This window comes from Trematomus bernacchii, unplaced genomic scaffold (genome assembly GCF_902827165.1).
Source record: "Trematomus bernacchii unplaced genomic scaffold, fTreBer1.1, whole genome shotgun sequence".
NCBI classification, from domain to species: domain Eukaryota; kingdom Metazoa; phylum Chordata; class Actinopteri; order Perciformes; family Nototheniidae; genus Trematomus; species Trematomus bernacchii.
In genome coordinates, this window is record NW_022987574.1 from 86,934 (window position 1) to 110,388 (window position 23,455).

Sequence of the window (23,455 nt, forward strand, 5' to 3'; positions counted from 1 at the left end):
AAGAACTAAACCTGCAATAAAGATTAATCAATCAGATAAGATTAGTAATACTGATGGGAAAAACAGATAGTAGAAAAGGCCTACCTTTACAACACAAACGTGTGTGTATTTAGCCTATTTCATATGGGCTGCAGTACAACGTTTTCTTTAAAAAAATAGTTATTTTTCCATTGTCTTAAAAAAACGAGTTATATTTAGCAATATTTGCTTACGTTTACACGAGGTCCAAATTCAATTAGGCTTTTATTTTGAAAAGCCACCTGGAAACACGTTGTGTATGTATTTGACTTGCCAGAAGAAGTTTACAGCAGGCGGTTCTGTGTGAATGACAGTCGGTTGTGCATGCGTGTGTGTCCGCGGGATATTACAATTGCTCGTGTTTGAAGGTACAGCCACCGGGAAAAAAGTAAGTAAGCCTAAATGTTTTTTCCTGAATTCAGGTCCATGTTGTTGTCTAACGTGAGGGAGGAGGACTTTCATATTTTGTCAACTTAATGGGTTTTCGTGCAACGGTACAAAAAAAGGAGAGACGTTTGTCTATCAACGCGATAACCTGACCTGCAGCACAACCTGTTGAATAATATTGTATCACCTCTTTGCTGCACGCGGGAACTTTTTAAGGACATTTAATTTGGTATGGAATTCTTAAAATAAAAAAAAAGTTAAATAAGGTGAGCCCATCTTCCCGACAGGTGGAGACTTTTAACACTGGCGACACCATTCAAACGGGTTGACATCACCTCCATCAGGAGGAGGGAAGGAGTAGGCTATGCGTCTGCGTTTGACGATAGACAACTTGTGAAACTAGAGACCCAGGCCCAAGACTATTTTATTGTCTCTGAGCGAAGACCATGCCGCTATAAAGTTACATGTTACATGACATCCAATACTAAGCACAGTGGAGAAGAGGTGTCTGCGTCATTAAGTGCGCTTCTAGTTAGGTAGAGAGGGCATAGCACATAGAAAAATCTTGTAATTTAAAGTGGACCTATCATGCTATATTTAAATGATATATTGTAGGGCCATATCTATATAAGGTATATTTATACGTTTCTGTTTTCAAAATACCAAACAGATCATGCATTTTAGCTATGCCTCATTTCGCTCTATGTGCTGTTTGCTGTCTACGGGGCTGATCTCTGTGAGCTGCAGTTGACCACGCCCCCCTGCAGGAGAGGGTAGCCATGCTCTGATCAAGTCAAGAGGGGGAGAAAAAAACTGAAACTGAAACTCTGCCGCACGGTCCCCTCGTTCCTTGGAAGAGGCGGAGAGGTGGGTGTTTGTCATCTGCTGGTGGACTAACCGGAGAGAATTACAGTGCTTTCCTCGACGGGGAGGGATTGCATTGAATTAAAGCAGCAGGAGCAAACGCTTGCCTCGGGGAGGGAGAAAAAAAGCCACAGCGGAGAATAAACAGAAGGGTAACTATGGGCGGGAAGTCTTCTTCGCTGCTTTTGTGGCAGACTACAGCGCTACTTACAGGCCTGGCATATGTACTACAGCGTCTCCAGCGCTTTCGAGCGGCAATGGCCGGCCGTGGCCCAACCCCACATTCCCCTGATAGGTGGAGAGTTGGCCCAATAGCCGTAGCGCCACTTCTGTGACGTCATAGAAGTGTTCAAATCTGGATCAGTCTGTATCAGATCCGTTGCGTCCCTTTTTTAGAGATTTGGGTATGGAGGAAAATAGAGAGGGTTGTGTTTTCTGACACTTGGTGAGTTCCCTGGAACACCGGGGACACATATTCATGTATAAAAGACGTACAAAAGTGCATTTTGCATGATAGGTCCCCTTTAAACTTGCCATGCTCGTCTGCGAAGATTCATAGCAAAACAAACAAAACTCAAGGTCTAGCTTTTCTAAATACAATATAGTCTTTATTTCGGCATACATACTACTACATACACCATGCAGCTGTAGTTGATTTAAAATGTAGACTTTTGTAGTTGGAACGCCAGTAATCCTCAGTGTTTTGTCTGCTTGAGACTTCAGGGATGGGCTGACATCAGCATCTAACTAAAAGTTAAAATCAAGAATACTTTTTTTAAGATCTTATATATCTGGCAAGTAAATAGGAGGAGTTTTCAAATTGTGTTTGGTGTGGCAAAGGCAAACACACTGCCACAATGTAAGGATGTTTTATGGTTGTGTCTTTAAAGCAAAACAGCCAATTGCAGCAATGTATGGCAAAGACATAATTAATCCTTTTTTTTCACTTCTTAAAAAAATCTGTGTAACACCACTGTGCCTGCAGCTTAACTTGAGTCCTTTTTTTGTCAAACCAATCATGCACCTAAACACACAACCACATGCATACACCGTGCACTGTCCAGTGTTTTTCTTTTCCTTCTTTTCTGGCAGGTAGTCTGGTGCTTATAATCGACCAAAATAAACAACCTGCGGGTAATAGGCTACTTCTGTGTTTTTGCTCCACACTTGGAAGTGCATAGGGAAGCTAATTCCAAACCTTTAAGAAGTGAGGTCAATGAACCCAGAGGAATTGTGACAACACTTCAGTACCTTTTGCTTGATCATACTAATGGACAAACAGTGGAATTACTTCTGATTGATCTTCTAGATTGATCCTTTTCCTCAGGTTTGTGGATCCAAACGGACTTTTAATGAATACGTTTCTCATTCCAACCCTTGGTTGTAGTCGTTTTTTCCATTGTCTTTTTGCCACTCTTCTTACTGCTATTGTTACCTTTGCTTCAGTTTGAATGAAAACAAACACATTTCCTCTTCCCAGTTAACGGTCGACCTATCAACCTGACCTTTAGCCCACATAGCCTGAGCCTGCAAATTAGGCAACAACATTCAGAAACATTAAAACACTTTATATTGTCCTTTGGCAGCAACATCCGGTGCTGATTGTGATTAGTGTCAGTATTGGTTTGGGATAAGGAAATAACAACAGTGGAGTTGGATGAAAGTGGTGATTAGGCTTCCAACCGGTGTTGGACATTATAATCTTATGTGGTGATTATCTGTGTAGCAATGGCATTAAGCTGTAACTGCATATCATGTTTATTCCAGCACACTGCTAGCCCATGAGGCTTGTCTGGCAATAGTTTGCCTAAACTTAAAGAGTCTAGAGTGTGTTAGTGTGTACAATAGTGGTACTGTATTAAAAAGGTGAGTCAACTGTTAAGGACTGGCACATCCACTATGCCAGAGCCAAAATGCTATACTTTACCCCAGTCTAGGTTGCTATTCATTTGTTTAAAAAACATTTACAACCCTATCCACAATACAAACTTGTGGCTAAATAGCTCTAACTGCAATATCACATCAATGCTGTTGTTGGCCTGTTGTCATTACCTATATGTATGCAATTACCCTAGCTTGATACTGGTAATACAATTATCTAGCAACAGCCTGACTGGTGGCAAGTCAAATTGTCCTATAGCCTTTGAGGTATAGCAGAAAAAGAGCAGGTGTAATTAATAACAGTAATGACGACTGTTGCATCGTTATTGTTATTATTAACACCTGCGCTTTTCCTGTTTAGCCAAAGGAAAATGTGAAAAAAGGCCTCTTGGAAAGTAAAGAGGATACGTATCTCCTGGTGAGTTTACTCTTTGATGGAACCTTTGTGGTAAATCCACAAGCAAATGTATCTTTGGCTAAAACTTTTCATGTTTAAAAAACCAAAAGTGTCATTTTATTACAAAAGCAACATACTTCGAACTTAAAGGGCCCATGTCATGCTTTTCCGGTTATTACCCGTCCCCTTGTGTGTTATGAAGGTTTTTATGCATGTAAACGGTGTGCAGAGTCACAAACCCTCAAAGTACACCCTGTAGCGAGTAAAACTCTAACACAGAAAATACCTCCCCAAAACGCCTCGTTGGAGATACGTCATTGTCCATTTGATTCTTCCATTTCGTTCCGGGTACGGCATGATGTCAAGCCGTACCATAAAACACGATGTTGTCGTAACGCCTATGAAAAGGGTCAAAACAGCACCACACTTCAGATAATGGTTAACTGTCCAGCCCTCAACAGCTCTACGTCAATTATGGGGTTTCATCATATGCCGTTTCCATGGAAACGCATCCCTCGCCATAAAAGACGATGTCGCTATAACTCCTATGAAAATGTTCAAAAAGTGCTCAAACTTCACATGTGTGCTAACAGTCCAGCCGTGAAGACATCTACGGGACAGTTTTGAGATTTCTTCAAATGCCGTTGCCATGGCAACACAATGCTTGCCATGAAACACGGTTTTCTCATAACTTCAGTGAAAATACTCCAAACTGCCCAAAACTTCACAGGTTTGGTAACGATGCAGCCATCAATGCATCTAAGCGTATTATGGGATGTCATCAAATGCCGTTGGCATGGCGACAGATCATTCACCATCAAGTTAGTTCAAAAGTTTGCAGTTCAAATATTCTGCTGCTTTTCCAAGCCTTTTTACTTTCTTTTCTTCTCTCATCACACATTCAAGCCCCCAGTGTTCATGTATCATTTCAATCTACATTTTTCACTTTCTTCTTACACATTACATTTCAGCATAGCAATTTAGCGTCAGCTTTTCAGCATAAAGCATTCCCACTAGCAATTTCTTCAGGAATTGCATTCTCTAGTTAGTGTTTAGAGTGCATATTTTGACAGTCTGAATCACAGGCCAGTTTACATTTTTCTTCTGAGTGTTCCCAGGGTCTCCATCTTCTGTGTTTCTGAGGTAGAAACTGCCAGCAGAGATTAGTTACATAAGCCTGTTGGGTGTTACCTCATTGTTTTGGGGCCCCCGATTCGGAGAGCTGGGGCTCGAGCTTCAGATAGGTCCGATGGGTCCATTGCCTCCCACGGGCTACTTCGGGGGGGTAGGGGGGCGGAGGCTGAAAAGCTATTGGAAGCAGATGCTCACTGAGTCTCTCCTGCTAGGAGACATGGCTCAGTGCTAGTGATGAAACAAGCTTCCACCTGTAACGTGGGTTTGACATGTGATTTTTCTCCATCAGTGTTTGCTGATTGGCTGACGCATGTTGGAAGAATGGTTTGGGTGGGCTTGATTGCCATGACAACAAAGGGAAACATGCAAAACAAGAATGATTTATAGGTCTTTAATCCCCAAAACAACCCCGCCTTTTGTGTTCACCGCCAGTAAATCAATCTGAAAAAGACTTGGAGGGTAAGAAGAAGTGTAGTGAGACACAATAGTGTTAGAAAAAAACAAAAGGAACATGTCCTTAGTCGCACTCTGGTACCTCTGTGATCTGGAGCAATAGAACCTTGAAGATATAAAACCTTTTAGCCTGGAACAGCATGCTATTTATTGGCTGTATGACCTTTTGGATCTGCATCAATATTATGTTCCGGATCACTAGTTTGTGAAAACAACCTCTTGCTTCACACTCTAGTTCCCTTCATTAAGATCCTACACATTACTATTTTAAGAGCATCTGTGAGGCTCACTGGTCGAAGGTGTGTAAAACACAAAATCATCAGTCTGGACATTAAAGTATAAAAAGACATAAAGCATTTTGAAGTGACTCAAAACATTTGATCAGCCTCTATTGGCAGTTAAAAGGAACTACACAAACATTCTGATTCAATTTGTAAAAAAGTAAAAGTATTTTAGATAGAGGATTTAATCGTACAGGCTCAAGGCTGAGTTTAGGCACACACTCTATGCTGCTATCAATTGACACACAAATATTCTAATAATCAAGTTATACAAGTTATAATATCGATAAAATCCTCTATCATACTATTCAGAATATTGCAAAAGAATAGAATTGTCCATAGGTGTTTTTGAGTAACAAATAATGGCTATTTGTTGATATTGGAAAGTTTGAAGTCCTTTTTAGTGAACAAACAACTCGACTATTAGTTATAGAATTTTGACTTTGGTTTTAAATTTAAATCCAAACATATTTTACTCATTTAAAAAAATGTGCTGCCCTCTTCAAAATGGTGCCCAAGTCTTTTTGAAACTGTTTATGGATAAAAAAATCACGTGAATTTAATACACACACAAATAGCCCCGATCAAACTATTGCTGGTACACACAGAAATATTGAAGGTTAAAGTTATTATGGTATAAATGGTATATATTCTCAGTATTGCCGAACTATCTATCCATCTGAGGCATTCTTGTATCTACTTTGTTGAAACTTGGCTTCAGGGCCAGGAAGTGCATTGGCCTGTGGCTTGTGTATAGGCTGATATAGGTCACAGAGACAATGCTGCACTGTTTTTCAGTAATTGCGGGCATTTTATATGTAAATAGCTTTTGTAAAAGTTTTTGTTCACTCATTCATATTCATTAATGTGCATGTTTGTTACAGAATATTGGAGTTTGTCTTCTCATCTAACACCTTTGTAATTTGTATTGATACAGTCGGATGTTAATAGAGTTTTGTTGATTTATGTCTTTAAGGCAATATATGGGTACAACTTGATTTTGATTGTCTACTCATTTCTCGCAGGTGTTGCACTATTTAAGGGCGAAAAGGAAACTCTATCACAGATTTAATATACAATTGAAATCCCTGGAACACTGTAATGACTAAGTCAATTTGTTTTCAGGAGCAAGTGGCGTTCAGAGGTCCGGACACTGAAGGGAGAAAGTTGCACGCTTCTGTTCCAATGGTCATCTTGTAAGTACGTCAGCTGGTTATTTGATCCTCTCATAAAAACATGTTCTTGGAGTTTCTGAAAGTTTAAGGAGATAAAAGACACATGACCTGCAGACTGGGACGTGCACATTACTAAGCAGCACGGCCCCTTGATCCCAGTAGAAAGGGGGTATCAGTCTTTCCCTGTCCTGGGGTCAGCGCGACATGAGCTGAACTGTTTTTCTGGTTCGCTTCCACCAGTCAGGGGTATCCATTTGTCAATGACATCATGTGTTGCTATGAGGAGGTGAATGAACAACAGACCCTAGCTGTATTAACATTACCAAACCTTTTACTACTTTACATGGTTCAAGCGTGTCCTCTGTATTTTTTTTTATAGTTTTTGATTTGACATGTTTTAGTTGTTTTGGACTTCTTAGTGTGGTTTTAGTTGGATTCCTTCCGCAAATGTTTACTTAAAGTTTTGGCTTCATTTCAATTTTAGTATTTTTTTTACGATCATCAGTCATTTTTAAATTGTTTTATACATACTGTATAAATTCCAGATTCAGTGTTTCTTTAAACAGCCAAAAATCAGAAATTATTTTATCTCTATTTCATTTGACTGTTGTTGGTTGTTCAACATGTTTTTGCTGTCCTAATGAGCTCCATTGTGATTGCCAAATGCATTAACAATCTGTTGGTCGGATTATGGACATACTGTACAATGCTCGAAATAGCTTTTTGTGAAGGCTTTAAATAAACCGTTTAACAGTTTTGGATAGACACATAATCGTTAAATTGTGAAGAGGGTTGAGAGAAAAAGTAAAATCCAATGGTTTAATCTTTAACTGTGTTCTCTCTAAACATTTTCTGTTTTGGGTCAATTCTTAATCTGCAAGGAAACTAGTAAAGTAAAACATTCAATCTGAGCCATGAAATAGTATAAAACTAAACATATAAGCAAGGAATACAACATACCTTCATATTTATCTCCCAGCTTTCTAAAGGTCTGGTTGTTTGTATCTAGAGCCCAGCAACCTTTGATTTTACTGTTGGTCAATGGCTGGTCTACTCTCTCCCTCCACACCTTGCCTGTGCTGAGGACAGCTCTACACAGAACACAGAACCCCCCCCCCCCCCCCACACTGCAGACCTTACATTCTTTCTTGTCTACATGAATACCTGGATGATTCAAACTATCACCTTTTATAGTGTATTATCTCATCTAAAACCTAGCATTGTTGCTGGGGTTATGTCAGACTTGGTGTAGGTGTATTGAGCATCTGTGCTTCTGTATGACCAATTTGGGCTTGTATCTGCTGTCCAAGAGCACAAGTAGTGATGTAGGCACACAGTCATTTACATTAATAATGCAACACCCTCACTGCCATTGATATACAAACGTTCTGCTGTGAGTCTTTCTAGAAGCTAGAAATATAAGACCTCAGCAGCTGTTGTGTTGACACAATAGGCGGCGCTTTCCCAAGAACACTCACGTGCACATACACACATACACAGAGGCTTTAGTGGCCTTATTTTGTCAGTGAGTAAGGGCTAGAGTGCAGTGTGACTTTAGCAGAGACCCTGATAAACATGTTTATTTCTACTTCAGACACAAAGCAGCCATACTAGATTCTATTAGTATTTTCTTATATGATGGCATTTATGAAAGAAAAGAGGTGCTGGGTTAGAGGCCCTTGACTCTAAACTCCCAAAGGGAATATCACTTATTTTATACAAGAACACTCCTCAGGAATGTGTGTGTGAGTGTTAAGAATGTTGATTGACATGTTCCTCATTCTCCTGTTGTTGTTACCATTGGTGTCCAGTGACCTTACATTTTTCCAACCTTATCCAACACTTTTGAAGTTATTGAAAACACCTCTTGCTTATCTTTAACAAGTCCGTTCACCCTTTGGTTCGCCCCAGGTAAAACCAAATTCAGTTCAGTTGTATGTGATCTTAGGACATCTGAATAACAGAATAAATATACCCATATACTTATTAGGATTGCCTTTTAATTATTACAACAAATTATGGGATTTTCGTCTTTAAAGCTCAATTGTTTGTACATTGTATCTTTCAAGATGTTACTTACAGTAACGCTGTTATTGACTCACCAGCCCTGTGACTTGCTCAATACTTTTTACATCATTAAATACTCTCAGAATGAGATGGACATGAGTAATGTAGAAACTGGACACTTACAATGACGGCAAAACTGATTAAAATCAAGGTTCTAAATAGGTTCTGCCTGTTGTTGTTAGTATAACACATTTTTGAAATTCAGTTTGCTTAGTCACATCTGATTGACATATTATTTGTCCTGTTCTGGGAAGAGAAACCTCACCCACTTAGCACTCCAGCAAAAATATCAGTTTCACCCATGTGTAATTCCAATAACAAACCCTGATGCAGTGAGGGTGTGAGGTAATGATGCTCGATGCTATCAGGTTGTTCCAGGTGCTGTTTATCCCCCTTAGGTCTAGCCAGTGATTGTGCTCACCGATCAGAGGTGGGTGATGAGTGAAAGAGGAGTCATTGTGAAGTGCTGGAGTCGAGGTGACTGTGTTGAGTTGACAGACGCACACGAACACACACCTACACCTGGTGCTGCCCATCATTGTCCCTGGTCCGATGCCATGCTGGAGCCACGAGCTGCCTTTTATAGTCAAGCGTTCATACAGAATGCCTGGAAGGCAGGAGTGTGTGATCCTACCGTGTCCAGGACTATTACACAAGCAGCATTTACAGCTGCAAGGACTCATGTCAAAGGCTGATTAGACTCTGTATCATAAATAAACATGACAATACAAATCTCCCAATGTTCTGAAAAAGCTAAGTTTGTAAAAACTTGGGCAATCTTTTGGTTGTTTGAAATGCTCTTATAAGTTTTCTCATGGTTCTTTGCTGCGACATCTGGTCAACATTTAGTTATGAGATATCAGCTGGCACAGCCATTAAAGATAATAATTCCCCTTGGCTGTACAGAACTTTTGAGCTTTTTTTAGCTCATTATTTTGGTTTTCTTGCCCAAATTCTCATCTCATCAACTCTGTTTTCACTCAAGGATGATAACATCAAAAAAGCTTTCGTAAACATTCTGTAATGTATTATTATGCTGCTATGAACACCAAACGAATGCCAGTGTTTTAGCTATTGGTATAATGCGGCTTCAGTGTGTATTGCACATAATTATGAAATTGAAGGCAGACTATCAGGCATTTAAATAGTTGCATCGGGTCATTTTGTCTTGAGGATAGAAAAAAACGTGATATTATTAACTGTAAGCTGTAGTAGCATCAGCATTTTCTATGAGTGCATATCAACTGTTGTTTGCATTTTGAAATAAAATGTATTCAGTTGCTTTTTGCAGCCTTGAAGTCTGATGTATAGTACAGCACCCATTCGGTGTAACCTTTGACCTGGAGGGAAACTATCTCTCAAACTGTCTGAGGGAGCAATGCAGCACACTCGCTTATCTCCTGCAGGAACTGGAATAATGTTTGTGTCTGCGATTGTCAGTTACGACCGTTGGTTTTCAGCCATGTGGGAAAGTTGTTCCCTCCGTTGCTTTTTCTCGTTTACTGTCCCTCTGTTTGAATCATCAGAGTCGCTGGAAAGGAATACAAATACATTCCTCCCCCTTCTATTTCTGCGGAGTGACTTCAAACCCCCTCCCACCGGCGCCTCACCCTCATTAGGACAAATCCTAATTTCTATTCATCGCTGTCACAATGTCCGTTAGCGCTGTTGGACACACTCCAGGTGTACGTCTCTGAGTGATAACCGTTGGCTAGGATCCTGGTGACCCACCACCATATACCAGGCTCACTCTAACAGATCCTGCCTTAACAGGCCAACTGTAGTGTCACCACCAAACCCACCCCTTGGTTTTATGGGCCGTGGTTACTGGTGAGCCGCCAGTAACTTCCAATCTGGTCATGTGACTGCTAGCCTTTTCAGTCCTACCCTCTGGCAGTCCCACTCTTTCTCTGTCCTCTTCTTCTCTTTGCTATCTATTTTTTGACTGTGGATTCTGACTTAAACTGGAGATATTCTATTCCGCAAATAGTGACAGGAAGCAGAGGAGCTATGAAAGGTACAGTCCCTGGTCCATCATCTTATACCTCCGTCCTATTTCAGCTGTATGATTGCTGTCTTTGCTCTCCGCGCGGTGGATGTATCTGCTCATTAATGGGCTTTGAAAGCCTATTCATCTGTGGGAAGCCTGGGTAGAAGTCTTTGAGGAATAAAGGGGTCTGGTTTGTGTTAGTGCAATTTTGCTGTCGCTGAGTAGACATGTAGGTTATGGCAGTTTAGGATGTTTGAGGTGAAGTAGAGAGTGAAGACTGGAAAGGCTGATGGCTCCTGCCCCCCTACTCCCTACATATGTCCCCTTGTGCTGTTATTGGTGTTCTACATAGCTTATTTTTACCTTTTCCTTCTCTTCACTCCTTTGATATCTCGTGCATTTACATTCTTTTATTCCGCTTGTATTGTCCTGCCTTTCTTTCACCCACTAACCTCTTTATCTTCCCTCTCTGAGGCTCTTATCTGCTCTTGTGCAGTCTATTTGTGGCTGCAGAGTGACAACTTGAAATCTTGTGTCTGTGCTCTACTTAAAGGTGCCCATGGGTAAACTTTCCTACTGCCTTGCATGTGGGCATGATGTGCCCTGCTTCAGATGTGGGAAGAGGAATTTGCAGAGAGCTTAGTAAGAGGAAGAGGCTTTGATGGAAACCACAGTGGCACATCTGGATGCCTACCATGCAGTCTGGGAGAGCACAGCGTGGTTGAATTGATTTTGTTGGGGTACTAATGGGTGTAAGAGGTTATTACTTTTTCTGTGTCAATTGCTACTCTACTAAAGATGTGATTAACAGAAAATAGCTTTCCTATTTCACTTTTATAGAGGCTTTTATTATTGAAAGCTACTCACAAATCGAAGGTTTCTGAAGTACATTGTGTTTTTTCTGCTGCTGTTTACCCTGATAGACTTTTGTAAGTAGCCTTTTGTTTAAGAAGAATAAGAAATTATGGTATTTTATTTTAGGAATAAGCAATGAAGCTTATTCATACTTGTTGTTCTATATTCAATATTCATGATGCTCCATCTGAAAGCGTACCTATAAATCCACCATTGCTATTGATCCTGAAATATCTTGATACAGAATAATCATAAACTGTATGAAAAAATCACAATGGTAATAACGTTTTATAATTTAAAAAACAATATTATAATATAGTTTAAAAATAGTATGTGTCTATCTCATTCCAACCTGTTCTTGTGGTGTTCTCTTTCCCTATCTGTTATATATATATTCCACACTTTTTTCTGTTTGTTCAATTGGCGCTTATGGTTCACACTCAGTGCTCAAAGTGAAAAGCGTTTCATGCTGCTAGAAGGTTTCAGGCCTGACTAGTCCCAGTCTGCTCTGTTCTGTCTCAGGAGTCCTCCATGCCCAGGTTCACGGGTGTGAAGGCTCTTCTTGTTTTACAGAGTATTCTTTTCAACCAAATCTGCTTAGTGTGTGTTGCCTGCATGGCCGACCCTCTTCAAAGCGTGGCAGTGAAGAAGGGGAGAGTGTTTAATAGATTGCATATTTCCAGTTTTTCTGCATCCCAGGGCATTGTTGTGGTCTATCTGCAACTGTTTATGGGAAAACAGGAGGAGAGTTCTTTGCCCTCAGTTTTCTGTGTTGTGCTGACAGTTCAGTGTGGTCGGGCATGTTAACAATCAACATTCAGCTCTTGCCTAACAAGGGGCTACATTGAAATCACATTTGCTCTGAAAATTCGCTGCTGGCTTAAGAAGAACTAATGTTTCTCCACTTCTAATTAGCTCTGTAGTGGCTGAACCCCATTGCTTTCTAAGCTTGTTCAAAGTACAAAGGACCTGCTGAAGAACGTGACAGCATGGCTCAGTGCCCAGACAGGTTTCCTTAACCAGCTGAAATGAATCATTTAGGGTTTACCTATTCACACAACCATAAACAAATCAGTTGGTGCTATATCTTGAAATATGAGATGGTTTTAGGACTTGAAAAGCCAACAAAAAAGACCAGAAGCCACTAATGCCATTGTGGTTGTTCCTTGTTGTCAACACTAGATGGTGCTCTTTGCTTTGTCGCTTAAAGCCAAACTGGAAGACAGTGATTGTTCCTAATCTTAGTGAGTGCACGCCAATTCTAATTTATTTGTAGCAATACTGTTTGATGGCTTACATCCACAATAACAAACATTACACATTACAACTCTGCCTCATCTTCTATTTCCCCCTCACCCCTTTTCCCTCTGACTGGCAGTGTCCCAGCGTCCTCTCCTTTGCCCAGTCTGTCCTTTGTTCGGTGGCCAGCTGAAACGGAGCCCTGTCCTTATCTTTGGGTCTTTGTGTGTTTGATTCCCTTTCCTTCCTCTCCATCTGTCCGCTGTTGTCCTTCACTGTGATTTTTGAACCTCAAATGTGTAAACAGCCCGATGAATGAGGAGTTTATCTGCTTGTTCAACCTACTGTTTGAGCGTTTAATGTCACTTTTTTAGCACTAAGTCTTGTTTGATGTCCACTGTGGGAAAGGATTACATCCGACGTGATTTTAACAACACTGAACCATTGCTTTTTTTTGTTAATGTCTCGATTAATCTTTGGTGCTACTTCCTGTTTTGAGACCTTGACCAATGAGCTCCAAGTCATCAGTTACTAACAAGACAAAAGTTGCTCTGACTTGATACAACTCACTGATGTGGCAAAGGTCAACCCAGTGTATGTCATAAGTGTAATTTCAGTTGAGCCTTTGAGTCTAAAATGGTTAACATAAAGCCTATGTTACTGACTGGATGCGTGGAGTTTGAAAATGGTGGGCATTAATCAAGCTGAGGAAGACTAACTGAGCTGAGACTAACTAGTATTCCCTAGTGGCTTATGTATTTCAATGTAACCATCTTTCTTTATCTTATCTTTCCAATTGACTAAATGGCCTCATGACACCACTTGTCACTTTAGTCATTTGATTGATCTGACCCGGCGCTGATGTAGTGGGAAAGCACCGTTCTAAATTTAACAACACCAACTCACCGACCCCCCTTCCCACCCCTAGAGTTCATGCCTGATGTGGAACTGGCCACAACACATGCGCCCCTAAAGGAGGGTTGTAGATAGAAAGTGGGTGTGGGGTTGTGGGTGTTTGCTGGCAGGGCCTGTGGACCAGTCTATCTTTATGTCCCAGTAGTCCGGTCATGTCCAGCAAGCCTCCAGGGCTCTGACCTTCTCAGTGACTGGCACCGGTAGAATCTGGACAAAAGAGGAACGACTTTTAGCTCACTTCTTGGTGTAACCACCTGAAACACTTCAACTCTAAGACTCAATGGCTCTCTGAGAAGATACCCTATATTAAGAAGGTATGTAGCTTTCATGTGATGACTGACTACATGTTTGATTGTTCATCAGAGTTGTCTTTGGTGTTGGAATACCGAGCTTCAATATACCTTTTGTATGGTCATACCACTCAGATGAAATGTTAAGTCGTTTTGAGATTGATGCTAATACAGGTTGTTTCCTAACGTTATAAAAACGTTGTTTACCTTTTTTTAAAGTATGGGTTTCCAGCCAAATCCATTCTGTATTATGATAATGGTTTACAGTCTGGTTCAGTTAACCGTTTCCAATGACACTTTCAAATCCATGCTGGATCCTGCATTGTCACCCAGCTCAAAAACAAAGTCCAGCAAACTCGTCTTGTGTCAATAACTCATTAAATGTTCAGCTATGTCGAGCCTGGATTAATCCCTCAATGAAATGATTAGTTAAGTAAGATTTAAATGTTGGGGCTAGTGAGCTGCTCCATGAGAGTCATTCAAAGGGGGGAGTCTGGCTGCTGAGACTACAGTTGTTCATTGTGCTGCACCTGCTCTCACTCTGTCAGGACAAAGACAGAAATAGAGTACTGCCTAACAGGGCAACACACACCAAACATTTTACAAAAGCTTTTCCAATGATTGAAGCTCTGTCATTTCTCATGACGGCCTTTCAGCACTATTTTTAACTCCCAACAATTGAAATGATGTTAATATGAATGTTATAATTTAGCCATCACTGGCAATTTCAAAACATGTCATTGATTATTTGTTAGTTAAAAACACCAAAACGGTCTATAATCCCCAGGATAAGTGTTATAATATCTCAAGATTAATGCATTTGCTCTTGTATGCATCATTAAGTCATGATCCCTGAGCGATAGGGTTATTTTTACCATCTGCTCCAAATATACATGAGCCCTACTTCACACTTACTTAATTGGCTGAAGCCTGATCTGATTTCCAAACGTGGAAGGAGGTGAGTAGAAAAGCTGATGTTTTGGCTGTCTGCCGTTACACATTGTCAGTGTGAGACTGCCTCTGTGGCTGTGTCACTGTCACTTTTCTCAGCTGTTTGTTCAAGGTGTCAGACTGTCGTAGGGGAAATCACTGTGATATGACTGGCTCAGATCCAAAGCAACAGATCTGTTACTTTGATTGAGAGGAAGTGCACTGTGTTCATGTTTCACAGTATTGATGTGTTGGTGTTGTGTCTGGGTCCAGGTAATCATTTGGAGAGTGTTTTATTTTCCTTTTGGTGAGTTCTGGCCTCTGATGGCTTATTATTCCGTCAAGATGTGTCAGTTTACAAGGAGCAGCTCTTGTCAAATATGAGAAAGACCTACAGCAGTGTGTTTGCAGCCTTACCAGACAACAGTTGAGCCTTTTATGTGGATTTATTTCTTACTGACAGAAGCACCATGACTGAACATGTCTCATACTGCTGTTCATAGCCCTTTTTTTTAGCTTACACGTCTCCCTGTCAACAGCCAGGGGTGACTTAACTCAGGGTGGGCATATTAAAAGCCTTAGACAGACATAAGACTTTTTTGGTTTACTTTTCTGTTCCCATAGCTGGTCGTGCACAGTGAGTCTAAACTCAGTTAGCTTTTTTGTAGACTTCAAAAATCTGTTATATGAATTTCTTTCAGACTTTCCTTTTATTACCTGGCTACATACTGCAGTTCAAGATTTGCTAGTGACCTGCTGATGTCTTTTATATTTACTTTGGATGTGCATTGTTGGGATTACCCATCACAATGTTACAGGTCATGTCTTCAAAATGTAGTTTTGTCCAACCAACCACGCTGGGACAAACTTGGTCAGTCCAAAAGCCCTAAGGGTCCAAGATTTACTGTGTGGTTTGTGGTTATATGATTGGTAAAAAAGAAATACCTGCAGGTCCTTAAGGCAGTTCTTCAGAACTTTGTGGAACTGTATTTCATTTCATTTTGTGCTTCTGGGCACACTCTCTTACAAATGTAGTGTACCTAAGCAGTATAAATATATTTTTTAACAAATTGGGGCAAGCTTAAAGTTAATGACAAAGAGTTGCGTTCACACAAAAAGTTGATAAATAGCCACATAAGCATGAATAAAAAAACGTCACTTGACTAATGGAAGTCCAATTCTGCTTTACCCTTCAGGGATTTATCTGGGCTCTTTACCCGCTAAATATTCCACCATGCTCACAAGCTTGTTGCTACCATTTTGTGGCTACTGTTTGGTTTTGCAATAGTGACTGATTATTGCAACTATAAATTCAATTATGACAAAATAATTGACACACATGACATTATAAACCCAGGACAGATTCTTTAATTGGAGATTCTGTCACTAGAGATTCTGTCATTGGAGTACATGTAGTTTGCAGAGTGTGTTTTACCAGCAGGTCATTCCGACCTTGCAAATCAACAGCCCATAACCACAACCACAACCAAATGTACTGTGATAGAAGTGACACATTAAGTTGTAACCAGAAAGTAATTAGAAACATTATTTGCACTTGTTGAGACACTTGTGTGACTGTCTCCTGTAGCGGGATCCCTGTCCATCAGTGTGCCTCAGCCAGACGAGGCTAAAGTGTCCTTGTTTACAGACCAACAGGGACCATCTCCAGGCTTTATGTAGCGGGAGGCTTAGTCCTTGTAGTCTCAAGTGGTTGGTCTTAAGTGCATATTTACATCTCCATGACAGCTTTTCCTTTATTTTAAACCCACCAGTCCCAGTTCAAAATCTAATTAGCAGTAATTTATGATGGGCCACTAATAGCACAAAGGACTTTGAACTAGGGTCTTTGCCCTTGCTGTTGACATCAGACTTGAGCTCTGACACGCGCTGCTGTGGCGGAGATGCAGAACATTCTGCGGGCATTTGTGATTTTGTTATAGTTTAACACCTAAAAAATGATACTGGAGTGACATATTAATCTTTGATTTGTTTTTGGACCTCCCATTAGAATAGTTTCTAATTTGAAAGGGACAGAAAGTGAGAGAACCAACCGTCTCTGGCGATGCTGTGGGAGTCTACTGCCAGATACGTGTTGACAGTCTGTCAACAAGTCTTCGTATTAAGACTCGTAAGTAATTCATACAACCTTGTATAGGATGTACCTGTGAGAATTCACCATCATCTAGATGGGTTGGAGAAAATATTATACCATAGTTTTAACTGTTAACTCTAAGCATCTAAATACAATGGTGTCATGGTTGTTTTTTATTTGATTCATTCTTAGTTTCCCTTAGTTGTTATATACGCCTGTCAAAGCCTTTTTATTTTTACACTGAATACATGCTTTTTAATGTTTTTATCTTACTTGTTTTACACCAAGAATTCTGTACGAAACGAAAACTAATGTTATTTAATGTAGATGTAGTTAGTCCTATGAGTATTATTATGATAATAGTTTTTTCTAAAATAACCCCAGTTAGGCTCCACAGATTCTTTGTAAAGAATAGACACAAGTTTCTTGGCTAAGGAAACTACTTTTATCTTTATCTTTCTTTATTGTTCTAACTGAGGTTTAGCTGATGCCCAGGGCCAAATGTAAGTTCTGTGATAGGCCCCAAGGCACACATCACTGGCCTTTTTGGAGCACTCCACTTGGAGTCACTGAGTCCCATACTTAAGACCTCTTATCTGTTTTATTTTGGGAATGCTATGCTGAGGTGTGTGTGTTTATGGGTGTCAATACACTGTACAATTGCCAACAAAGGTCAGTTGTCTTGATGTATCTATGATGACATTGATATGAACTAAAGCTTAATGCTGCAAAGCCAACATGCCCGGTAAAAGAAATCCAACAACATTGCAAATGGAGTTTTAGCCTCCACCTTCCAACTTCCTTGGAGTGTGCATGTGAATATCTTTACCTTTCATTCTCTACCGCCCCTCCTCTCCATCTTGAATTTATGGCACTGCGCTTTGGATCCCAGCGCCACTCTCTCACCAGACAAGGCAAATATATTTTCTTAGGGGACGCCATAAATTCTTTATTTCTAAGATGGCTTGGAAAGATCCCAACGCATGCCTATGTGGAGGTGAAGCAGCCATTAAGCAATTCTTTCCTATAGCAGACCTGTTTGGATACCTCTGCGCGCTAGAGGTCATTTTAAGTGCAAACATGGACTGCCTGGAAGTACTTATCTAATAATGACCCACTGACTGGCTGCACATGTGAGCTTGTCCAGGCTGAAAAAGCATCCATTCTGAATTTCTAGCTGACTGAACATCTGGGGGGATGATTAGTTGAGAGGTGTGGCTCTTTTGTTATGACATTAAACAAAACCTGCCTGGCTCTTGTTGCTGTTTAATCTCAAAAAGAGGTGCCTTTCTCCAAGTGTTATCTTACCGAAAGATCAGTCTGCTAACCTTTTTATTCTACTTCATCATTTTATTAACAAATTATCCTTTTGAGCTGGCATGACGGCTTACATACAAGCTGAAAGTATTTGCAGTATAAAGTTCAACTGACATTTGAACCACTTTCAACTCCTTATTTGTACTGGCAGTTGTTTGTCAGTTAAAAGGCTTCTTTGCTGGAATTTATCCAATTAAGATTATTTTACCTCTTACTCATTAACTACAGCTTTCATCATTACGCAAATGACATGTCAGTTGCGATCACGCCTAGGCATTGATTGGCATTTTGATAGCTTGCATCTCATATCATTCAGATGAAAGATATGCTGTCAACAGCTCTAACCCTAATCAACTAAACTGCCAACAGGGCTCAAACTTGAAACTCAAGTTTAACATGCTTTAAGCAATAACACTAAAAGTGATTTGCATTGCTTCCAATTCCAGTAGGACTGACAACTTGACTCCTTTTAATGCTCTCACTTAATTGACACTTTAAATACTATAACTGAGTTTACCTTAAACTTTGAGACATCTTCAACTATTTACAGCCAGCTGCATTTCTTTCTACAAAGACATGCACTCCTTTCTTCTAAAAATGTTTGCTTTTTATAGTTGTTTTAGGGTCGAGTTTAAGTGCAACATTTCAGAGGCAGATGAAAACAAAAGCCTTGGATAAGCATTAATACGTGTATGTTTTGTCATGAAAATGTCAGAACAATACTTTGAAAATCAAGTTATTGTCAATTGTCAGCTACTTCAAAACTATTGGTATTGTAATTGACTATAAAACCTATATGGATTGCAGTTTAGTTACCTAGAAAGACCTATTTAAATGGCTATAGTATTCCTGTCACATATCTGTTTCACCACTTTGTCAAGTTGGTGGCAGAAAATGGCTCCAGTTTTTCATTCTCATTGAACTTTGATCCAGTTTCTGGTTTCTGAGCTGTCGTTCCTGTAACCATTTTAAGCTGTTTTATGGAATGTATGTAAACGTATTAGGGATGCCAGCGATTATTCGAATATTCGTTACAGTCTCCATAATCGAAGATTATTTTTAAAATTCGATTTTATTTATATATATTTTTTTATTAATATTTATGTTTTTTTTTTTTTTCCTGGTTTGGTTTCAACCAAAATATAGACTAATGCTAATAATAGTAATGGTATTAATAATTGTAAATGACCATTGATCACACCACCAGTTTGTTTTACTGTAAACTTGGAGGAAGCCAGCAGCGCAGAGTGCAGACTGCTGCTGCAGCCTGCTACACACCGACCCCGCCCCCCCCCCTCCCTCTCCGTCACACGTGCGATTGGGGGGGGGGGGGTGTGTCGAATAATCGATTAATATTCGCCAGTGCTGTCCGATTTTCGATTTTGATCATGGTCAGTTTCTGGCATCCCTAAAACGTATACAGAAGCAAACCTAAATGAGTTCCCACACAGTTTCTAAACAAAGTAAGGGCCACTTAAGGGATACATTAGATGTAAACCTGCACCTCCTAGGTTTCATTACATAATCCAAAGCAAGGCTAGCTCTTGGAGTCAACACTCAGCTGGTTTACCTCAGTTTGTTTGAATTGCGGCTTCCTGTTTGAATCATTGTCCGTGATGTGTAGCAAAAGTAATTCCCGCTTATGTAGCACGACACATGCTTACACTCCTCATACCTGCTGCAGCACACCTAAAAAAAGGTCTGAACGCCAACAAAAATCTATTTATTGTTAATGCATATGTGCATTTTTAGCATGTAGGCTTCGTTTGAATGCATGGCGGGCCCATATTTCTGTCTACGATCCACCACAAAGATTAGAAAACAAGAGCAGTGTTGCATCATGGCAGCGACATGCAAGGTCTTGCCCATCCTTGGCAGTAAAGAGTCATCATTGCTAATAACAGGGTAGAAACCATCAGGTGGTTTTGTAGGTCTGATGTCATCCATGTAGCAGATGAGTCAAAAAAACAAACATTACATACAGACAGCCAGATGGTGGTAGGTGTAGAGGTGATGATGACAATTCCCAAAGTGTGACCTGTGTTGGTGGTTTGCATTTGATATGTAATCTATGATCACATTGTATGCCTTTTTTTTTTAAGGGTGCTTTACAGAGCATGTTGGCCTGGTTGAATGGTTACCGTATTTTGGATTATAACTTATGTAGTTGAAACAAATCTCATATGTAAATCGACTTTCTTTGTTTTGAAGGAACACAAAATGGTAGCAGCGAGACGACTCGTAAATAAAATGTGTGACAACTAGTAAAACCAAATTACGATGTGTAAGTGTTCACATGTCCAACATCATGACACTGTCTGAAGCTTTTGAACTGTCTGACAAGCAATGAGTATACTTTACCCTTAAGCTTTGAAAAGCTTGTGTTTAAGCTGGTAGCAGCTAAGATCATTGGAAGTGCCGACTGAAAGCGACTGAACCGAGACATGAAGTAGGTCTGGGAGATAATTCAATTAGATCATTTTATTGTCTTGCAGTGGAATTGTATCATGCTGAAATCATATATCAGAGCAATGATTGCAATTTGAACGAAACAAACATACTTATTTGTTCATTTAGTGCTAGACTCTTTAGCCCATTGCTTTCCATTTAAATGACACACATTTACATTCACCTCCAGATAAGGTGAAATAATTATCAAGAGATCTTCTTTACTTCATTAATATATTACCTTATTAATCATCTTCTGGCAGTCTTGTAGTAAGTTTGATAAATTACAGTCTGTCATATAACCCCTGAAGGCTGTTGTTGAAAAAACACAGTTTAAGTGTTGGAGGCAGCTCTCCCTCCGCCCCCAGTGTGAATTGGCATGTTTGTGATGTATGTGTGCAGACATCACAAACATGCAGCCATGATGAGCTCATCTTAGAAACGGATCCAAACATCCCACCTCTAAAGTTTACTCACCCCAGTCAGCCAGGCTGCATTCTGACACACCTGTGATGGTGAGGCTGGACAGATTTATGTGATCTTACACATTTTATGATGTGATAAGCCTGGTCCATGAAGGTGTGGCTTACATAACAAGAAGTTGGAAGAAAGGCACAGAGATCTATACAAATCACAGCACAGAAATAGCATTCTCAGGCGTCATCTGACTGCTATTCTTGCCATTCTTTTTCACCCTACCACTCAATTGAGACACTGACTTTTGTGACTGCTTCCATCCACTAGGTCTGCTTTATGTTGATGTGCGCATATTGGCGATGACAGCCTTTGCTCTGTATGCAGCAGGAAGATAAGATACTGCTCACTGTTTTCCAGCCTCTGAAAAGCAGCGCTGGGCTCTGTGCCAGCCTCTCTGCAACGCCCTCTCACTACAATGATAAGCACGTCTACGTCACATTGATGTATAGGTGAGATGTGTGTGTGTGTGTGTGTGTGTGTGTGTGTGTGTGCAGGTGCTTTTGTGTTGTTCTTGGCATTCATTTACAGCATAATCACAGTAGAAAATGAGTTTACACACACACACCATGACTCACAGGGAATATCCTTTAATGCGTGATTTGAGACACACAAACATTTTGATGAGTTTGGTAAAAGGGCAATTGATTGTACTGGGTGGGGGTCTATAAATCAACCTCTTTTTATTGACCTTGTTCCTCTATAGCTGTTTTCGGAAGGACCACAGTGTGAGGCATAATAGTAGTATTAGTATTATGTGTCTCTTATTACTGTTTACACACTCTCTCTGCCTTTTTCTTCCTGACTTGGTTTCACTATTGCTCTCTTTTTTACCCTCTCGTTGTCCCTCCCACCTCCTCTTTCTTTCTCTCTCGCTCTGCGTGCTGTTCCTTTTATTTTCACCCCGCTGAGAGATGACTGGAATTTCTCATCTGGCTGAGAAGGGCATTTTAACTTTCTCCTCTTTCCCTGCGCACTTCATTTCCACTCTCATGCACCCTGCCTGCACGCTCTCCTCTCTCCCCTCCTTTTTCTGAGGCTATGCACCGTTTTCTTTGGCATCCCGCTCCTGTGTGCGAGCCAAGGGAAGGCAGCTCTCTCCTGGGACACTCCTAACTATCTCCGTCTCTCTATCACACACATTCTCGTTTCCTCTTCAGGATCGTTCTGAAGCATGCAGGACACTTTGCTCCTGTCTGCAGAAGGGATGGGGCCTAATTTGCTTGCACGGGCTAATGAGCTTAGCCCGTGCTGAGCAGCTTTTAGCCTGCAGGTTGCTGTGGTGGGCACTGGTTAGCCCTAGTGGTTAGTTAGAGGAACCAGAGAGGATCTCAGAAGAGGCAGAGCTGCAGCTTCACCACTTACCAGGACCAACTTCACGCAGACACTTTGGATGGGACGTCTCTATCTACTGTCTCCCCTCCCTCTCACCTCTACCTCTCTCTGAAGCTACCTGACTCCCCTCTGTCTCCCTCTCTGACTGTCCCGGAGTACTGAACAACTGCTTTTGTTGCTGTATCACCTCTTAGGCAGCTGCGTCTCTTTTCACCTTTCTTCCCTGCTTTTCTGACTAACCCTCTCCCCCTGAATTTATTGCCAACATGTACCGGAACCCGTGGATCTCGAATTACCTGACCCATGTCAAGTTTTGCAGCCAAGGTAAGAGCAGCGACTTGGGGCTCTGCAGCTCGGGGCTGAGACTTGAGACTTGAGGCTCAGGCTGAGAGCTTGGGGACAGGTTACTCTGGTTGTGGAGCTGGGAATCTGAGCTCCACACACAGAAGTTGGCAGGCTACAAACTGCAGACTCCCTTCCTCTCTGTCCTGCTTCCTACAGTAACAGCTGTCCTTGCACTGCAGCTGTAGCCTCCAAGGACACTACGTAGCAGAGATAAGGGACTCTAACGGTGCAGGGGGCTGTTCTTGGGAAGAAGCTATTTGTAGTCACCACAGTTACTTGCACTCAGATTTAGGGAAGTGAACTTGAGTGTATGGATATATTTGTAGGCTGTACCAGGGGGGCTGTATAACAAACCTCTAATCATATCTCACTAGAAATTGAATCAGCCATCAAAGCAAGTAGCAAGTTGGACACCTTTTTAAAAAATGACCATGATTTCAAGGACTATTAATTGAACTAAATAAAATGATTTTATTGTGAGGATGAATTAAATCTGCAAAGAAATAGGCATTACGTTTGATTTTGGTAAACTTTATCATTAAAATATGTGTTGCTGACCAATTTAAAA

The 23,455-nt window shown here is 40.6% G+C and overlaps 1 protein-coding gene across 8 annotated transcripts in view; it reads left to right on the plus strand.

Moving 5' to 3' along the window:
* The first annotated feature begins 315 nt into the window (after positions 1-315).
* Positions 316-23,455, plus strand: part of svila (supervillin a) — a 62,826-nt gene continuing 39,686 nt past the window's right edge. For 5 of the 8 annotated variants that reach the window (XM_034126760.1, XM_034126762.1, XM_034126764.1 and 2 more), the window contains exon 1: positions 22,099-22,866. In XM_034126760.1, coding sequence (XP_033982651.1) covers positions 22,809-22,866 — 58 coding nt within the window. In that variant the 5' untranslated portion in view covers positions 22,099-22,808. Of the gene's footprint in view, positions 407-6,540; positions 6,612-21,652; positions 21,660-22,098; positions 22,867-23,455 lie in introns of those variants that run through there. The other 3 variants (XM_034126765.1, XM_034126766.1, XM_034126767.1) reach the window with 3 other exon arrangements.